General features: G+C 46.9%; 1 protein-coding gene and 1 pseudogene across 1 annotated transcript in view; one reads left to right on the forward strand and one right to left on the reverse strand.

Annotated features, from left to right (window-relative positions):
• Nucleotides 1–2,631, forward strand: part of BRAP (BRCA1 associated protein) — a 41,686-nt gene extending 39,055 nt beyond the window's left edge. The window contains exon 13 of the mRNA XM_017895874.1: nucleotides 2,153–2,631. Coding sequence (XP_017751363.1) covers nucleotides 2,153–2,516 — 364 coding nt within the window. The 3' untranslated portion in view covers nucleotides 2,517–2,631. The remainder of the gene's footprint in view (nucleotides 1–2,152) is intronic.
• LOC108512205 (40S ribosomal protein S18 pseudogene) lies at nucleotides 487–1,413 on the reverse strand (annotated as a pseudogene).
• Nucleotides 2,632–6,910: the final 4,279 nt, after the last annotated feature.

Raw genomic sequence — 6,910 nt, forward strand, 5'->3', positions numbered from 1 at the left:
TTTGATTTTGTGTAGAGACAGGGTCTTACTTTGTTGCCCAGGCTGGTCTCGAACTCATTTCCTCTTTTTTTTTTTTTTTTTTTTTGAGACGGAGTCTCGCTCTGTCGTCCAGGCTGGAGTGCAGTGGCCGGATCTCGGCTCACTGCAAGCTCCGCCTCCCGGGTTCACGCCATTGTCCTGCCTCAGCCTCCCCAGTAGCTGGGACTACAGGCGCCTGCCACCTCACCCGGCTAGTTTTTTGTATTTTTTTTTTAGTAGAGACAGGGTTTCACCGTGTTAGCCAGGATGGTCTCGATCTCCTGACCTCGTGATCCGCCCGCCTTGGCCTCCCAAAGTGCTGGGATTACAGGCTTGAGCCACCGCGCCCGGCCCTCATTTCCTCTTTCATTTGCTGAAGCGATCCTCTCGCCTCAGCCTCCTGGAGTGCTGGGATTCCAAGCATGAGCCAATGCACCTGGCCTCAAATGGTGGTTTCATTTGCAATTCTTTTTTTTTTTTTTGGTATATAAACTATTTATTAACAGACAAGGCCTACAGACTTATTTCTTCTTGGACACGTCCACGGTGCGGCCACGGTGGCAAGTGGTCTTGGTGTGCTGGCCTCGGACACAAAGGCCCCAGAAGTGGTGCAGCCCTCTGTGGGCCCGAATCTTCTTCAGTTGCTCCAGGTCTTCACGGAGCTTGTTGTCCAGACCATTGGCTAGGACCTGGCTATATTTTCCATCCTTTACATCCTTCTATCTGTTCAAGAACCATCTGGGATCTTACACTGGCATGGATTCTGCAGAATGGTGATCACACGTTCCACCTCATCCTCAGTGAGTTCTCCCACCCTCTTGGTGAGGTCAATGTCTGCTTTCCTCAACACCACATGAGCATATCTTTGGCCCACACCCTTAATGACAGAGACGGCAAAGACTGTTTCCGCCGCCCATCGATGTTGGTGTTGAGTACTCGCAAAATATGCTGGAACTTTTCAGGGATCACTAGAGACATGGCGGCAGCACAAGCAGCGGTGTGTAGGCCTCCTGTGGAAGAGCTGCAATTCTTTACTTATGAGTAAGACTGGACATCAAGAAGAGGGCACTCCCAAGTCTAAAGCCCTTTGGTTAGAATAAGTGCCCTTTTTTTTCCCTTCAGCAAATGCAATGAAGTCAGAGTACTTGACTCTCCAAGAATGCCACTTTTCCTCATAACTTCCTTATCACAGCTATCATCTGCAAGGCACCTATTTAACCACTGACTGCAAAACAAAGAAGCAATAGAATTTTTACCATCAGTCACAGAATAGTTTCTGCTACTGAAAAATTTCTGATGCTTTTTAAAAAAGTTTCTTAAAAGTACATTTGTGGGCTGGACGCGCTGGCTCACACCTGTAATCCCAGCACTTCGGGAGGCTGAAGTCAAGAGAGATTGAGACCATCCTGGGCAACATGGTGAAACCCTGTCTCTACTGAAAATACAAAAATTAGCTGGGCACAGTGGCAGGCGCCTGTAATCCCTGCTATTTGGGAGGCTGAGGCAGGAGAATCGCTTGAATCCAGGCAGCAGAGGTTGCAGTGAGCCAAGATCACGCCACTGCACTCCAGCATGGGCAACAGAGTGAGACTCCATTCAAAAAATAAATAAATAAAATAAATATATAGTACACTTGTGGACTGGCGCAGTACATCATGCCTTTAATCCCAGTACCTTGGAAGGCCAAGGCGGGTGGATCACCTGAGGTCGGGAGTTCAAGACCAGCCTGGCCAACATGGCGAAACCCAGTCTCTACTAAAAATACAAAAATTAGCCAAGCATGGTGGCGGGTGCCTGTAATCCCAGCTACTTGGGATGCTGAGGCAGGAGAATCACTTGAACCCAGGAGGTGGAGGTTGCAGTGAGCTGAGATTGTGCCATTGCATTCCAGCCTGGGCAACAAGAGCGAAACTCCATCTCAAAGAAAAAAAATACGCTTGTGTTAAGGAAAGCAAAATTCTTGCTTTGCATAGCTTATTGCGATGGCAGCAAACCAGTCTCCCTCATCATGGGAGAAAGGGGTCTGTCCTAAAGGGATTCTGAAGTCATGGTTTCTCTGTTCAATCTCAGAGCAGAAAGGGGACTGTGTCAGCAAATGAAAAATGTGCTTTTGTCTTCCTTTGTTTTTCTAAAGGTGCACTCAACTAAACACGAAAGTGGCCAAACTCACCAACGAGCTCAAAGAGGAGCAGGAAATGAACAAGTGTTTGCGAGCCAACCAAGTCCTCCTGCAGAACAAGTTAAAAGAGGAGGAGAGGGTGTTGAAAGAGACCTGTGACCAAAAAGATCTGCGGATCACCGAGATCCAGGAGCAGCTGCGTGATGTCATGTTCTACCTGGAGACACAGCAGAAGATCAACCATCTGCCTGCTGAGACCCGGCAGGAAATCCAAGAGGGACAGATCAACATTGCCATGGCCTCAGCCTCGAGCCCTGCCTCTTCTGGGGGCAGTGGGAAGTTGTCCTCCAGGAAGGGTCGCAGCAAGAGGGGCAAGTGACCTTCAGAGCAACAGACATCCCCGAGACTGTTCTCCCTGGCACCGTGAGGGTGTGCTGGGACCTTCAGCTAAATGTGAGGGTGGCCCCTAATAAGTACAAGTGAGGATCAAGCCACAGTTGTTTGGCTCTTTCATTTGCTAGTGTGTGATGTAGTGAATGTAGAGGGTGCTGAGTGGAGAGCTGATGGAAAGGGGCTGCGTTTGAAAAGGTCTTAAGAGTTCCCTAACCTCAGACATTCTAATGACCATTTTGCCTTCCTGCTTGGTAGAAGCCCCAACTCTGCTGTGCATTTTTCCGTTGTGTTTATGTAGTTGGTATATTTGACATTGAGTTCTGGGGTAGGTTAAAGATGTTAAGTTATTTCTTGTAACCTCAAAGGTAAGGTTATCTAGCACTGAAGCACCAAACCTCTCTGAGGTCATAACAGCTGCTTTAAAGAGAGGTTTCCATTGGCTACTAAGGAGTTATGAAAATTCCCTAGCAATAGTGTCATATCATTATCATCTCCCCCTTCCTCTAGGGAGTGGAGGAATTGCTTGAATGTTATCTGAAAAGAGGCCTGGTAGTAAACCGGGCCCTGGCTCTTCACCAGCAGTCATCTCTTCTTGCTCTGGGGCTAGCCAGGAAAAACAAACAACCCGGGGCACATTAGGTAGACTCAGTGTAGGAAAAATGGTGGCAGCTCCACTGTTTATTTTTGGTGACTTCATACGTCATTATGAACCGCAATTAAGGAGGAGGCTTAATGGCTGTTCCCAAACTCAAACCTCAGAGTGGATATCCTAGCATCTAGCAAGACTGAGTGGGGAGATTTCTCATCCGTGTGAAAATGTAGAGTGAGGCCTCTGACTAGCTAATTGTGTATTTTGCTGGGTTCAGTATTTTCTAAATGTTTACAAAATATTGGGCTGCATGTTCAGGTTGCAGCTAGAGGGAGCTTGGGCAGATTTTCAATTATGCTTTCAAGATATAACCAAAGGCTGTTTCTAAATCCTAAAATTAGAATTTCAACAGAGCCCCCTTTAAAACAGTCATATAATGCTTGTGTGGGCCAACAGAGGGGCTGTGTACTCTCTCTGGAACCATAAATGTCAAGTAATTCATAACCTGCAGTAACTGAGCAAACTTAAGACCTGTGTTGGAATTTAGTTTCTTGAAGAGGTAGAGGGATAGGTTAGCAAGATGTATTGTTAAATGAGGGGTTTTGGTTTTTGCTTTATAATTAGCCAAAGGTTTTCAAATGATCACATTTCAGAATAGGTTTTTAGCCTGTAATTAGACCTCATCCCCTTTGACCTAAATGTCTTACATGTTACTTGTTAGCACATCAACTGTATTGCTAATCACCATCCATTTTTGTGGGATGTGCTGCAGCATTTCCCAAAAAACTTTACCTGTAATGTTGCAAAATGAATGTACTCAGACATTAATTTTTACTTAGGGAAGACCAACTCTTTGAGTCTCTCTTGGACTTATATATACAGATATCTTAAGAGTGGGAATGTAAAAAAAAAAAAAAGGGGGGGAATGAAAAGCAAAACCTAATTCTCTTTCCTATAGAGATTCTATTTTATTTAAAATCTATTTTTACACTAGTTAGAATCCTGCTGTTTTGGCCAAGTAGTTGTCTTGCATGTCTGACCTTGCAGAAGCTGTGGTGGATCATAGCATACTAATGAAGAGAATTAGAAGTAGTTTACAAAGCTCGCTCACTCATTTCTCTGTGATCCCCTCTATCCAGCGGCTCCACCACCACCTGGGAAAACAGATTTTTCAGCACAGGTGGGATAAATGCTCTGAACAGGCTGTGCCCAGAGGAATGAGCAAGTAGGCAAATGTTTCCAAACTACTTGAAGGTTTTAAAAAAAAAAGTTCCAGAAAAATCTTACCAGGATATGTAAAGAAAATGTGTGTGTGTGTGTGTGTGTGTGTGTGTGTGTGTGTGTGTGTGTGTGTGTGTATGTGTTATAAAAACAAGGAGTCATGTTTGAATTTCACAATATCACATCAGACAGAAGCTGTTTTCTTCAGGATGGAAATGAACCACTTAATATACCCATACTACCTTGAACAATGAAATTGAATTAAAATAGCCAGACTTTGAAATTATTCTGCCCTGTGTGAAATTTGTGTCTCTGACTGACATTTGCTTGGGAGCATGTCTCTAATAATCTAAGAAAGTGTCAGCCGGGCACAGTGGCTCAACGCCTGTAATCCCAGCACTTTGGGAGGCTGAAGTGGGCAGATCACCTGAGGTCAGGAGTTCAAGACCAGCCTGGCCAACATGGTGAAACCCCGCCTGTACAAAAATACAAAAATTAGCCAGGCATGATGGTGGGTTCCTGTAATCCCAGCTCCTGGGGAGGCTGAGGTGGGAGAATCGCTAGAACCTGGGAGGCGGAGGTTGCAGTGAGCTGAGATCGTGCCGTTGTACTCTAGCCTGGGTGACAGAGCAAGCCTCCATCTCAAAAAAAAAAAAAGTGGGCTGGGCACGGTGGCTCACTCCTGTAATCCTAGCACTTTGGGAGGTCGAGACAGGCAGATCACGAGGTCAGGAGATCGAGACCATCCTGGCTAACACGGTGAAACCCTGTCTCCACTAAAAATACAAAAAATTAGTGGCCAGGCGCGGTGGCTCAAGCCTGTAATCCCAGCACTTTGGGAGGCCGAGACGGGTGGATCACGAGGTCAGGAGATCGAGACCATCCTGGTCTACACGGTGAAACCCCGTCTCTACTAAAAAATACAAAAAACTAGCCGGGCGAGATGGCGGGCGCCTGTAGTCCCAGCTACTCGGGAGGCTGAGGCAGGAGAATGGCACGAACCCGGGAGGCGGAGCTTGCAGTGAACCAAGATCGTGCCACTCTAGCCTGGGCAACAGAGCGAGACTCCATCTCAAAAAAGAAAGTGTCAGGGCCTGGCGTGGTGGCTCACTCTTGTAATTGCAGCACTTTGGGAGGCCGAGGTGGGCGGATCATGAGGTCAGGAGATCGAGACCATCTTGGGTAACACGGTGAAACCTCATCTCTACTAAAAATACAAAAAATTTAGCCGGGCATGGTGGTGGGTGCTTGTAGTCCCAGCTACTCCGGAGGCTGAGGCAGGAGAATGGCATGAACCCGGGAGGCGGAGCTTACAGTGAGCCTAGATTGCTCCACTGCACTCCAGCCAGGGTTATAGAGGGAGACTCCGTCTTAAAAAAAAAAAAAAGTGTCAATGGCCTTAATTTAAAAAGCAACGGAAAATCAACCCCTTGGTTGGGTGTGGTGGCTTACATCTGTAATCCCACCACTTTGGGAGGCTGAGGTGGGAGGAATGCTTGAGGTCAGGAGTTCAAGACCAGCCTGGGCAACATGGCCAGACCCAATCTCCACCAAAAAAAAAAATGTTTTCAATTAGTCGGGCATGGTGGTGCACACCTGTAGTCCCAGCTATTTGGGAGGCTGAGGTGGGAGGATTGCGTGAACCCAGGAGTTCAAGACTGCAGTGAGCTGTGATTGTACCACTGTACTCCAGCCTGGGCAACAGACCGTGTCTCAAAAAATAACCCTCAACAATATAGTCAGCATCTAGATTATTCATCTTTCCACTCCCTTCTTCCAGGTTCCCAAACTAGTGAAAAGTAGCTGAACTGGGCAGGGGAAGTCCTAGGCACACAACTCTTGCAAACTAACAGCAGATTTTTTTTTTTTTAAAGACAGTCTTGTTCTGTCTCCCAGGCTGGAGTACAGTGGCTCCACCTCGGCTCACTGCAACCTCCACCTGCTGGGTTCAAGCGATTCTCCTGCCTCAGCCTCCTGAGTAGCTGTGATTATAGACATGTGCCACCACGCCCAGCTAAATTTTTTGTGTTTTTAGTAGAGACAGGGTTTTGCCATGTTGGCAAGGCTGGGAACTCCTGACCTCTCAAGTGATCCACCTGCCTCAGCCTCCCAAAGTGCTGGGATTATAAGCGTGAGTCACCGCGCCCAGCCACGAAAAGTAATTTTTACACCTGAGACTATTTCCCATGCCCTACACTAAGCTGAGATTGTTTAGCGGGGTGGTGGGGGGTGTTGGTGGTGGTTCTTGGTGGGAAACCGTCATTAATGTGACTCGTTAGGATACACTGATAAATATATAAACACCGAAGCAACTATCCACTCTCTGCTTGCATGACAAAGTTGTCCTCCTCAAAAGGGCTGAGAAATTGATTTCCACAGCCAGCTAGTAGAGTGTGGAGAACTTGGCAAATCACGAATGAACAACCTTCTGTCATCGTTTAGAAACCCCTCTCCTAGTACAGTCAGGCTCCACAAGCTACAAATACCATCCATGAGATTTGGCTGCTGCCATGCACGATGCCACGTTGCTTGGGCTGGTGGCATATTTTGGCTTGTGCGATGAAGTCCAT

Source organism: Rhinopithecus bieti, unplaced genomic scaffold, assembly GCF_001698545.2.
Source record: "Rhinopithecus bieti isolate Rb0 unplaced genomic scaffold, ASM169854v2 scaffold_947, whole genome shotgun sequence".
NCBI lineage: Eukaryota > Metazoa > Chordata > Mammalia > Primates > Cercopithecidae > Rhinopithecus > Rhinopithecus bieti.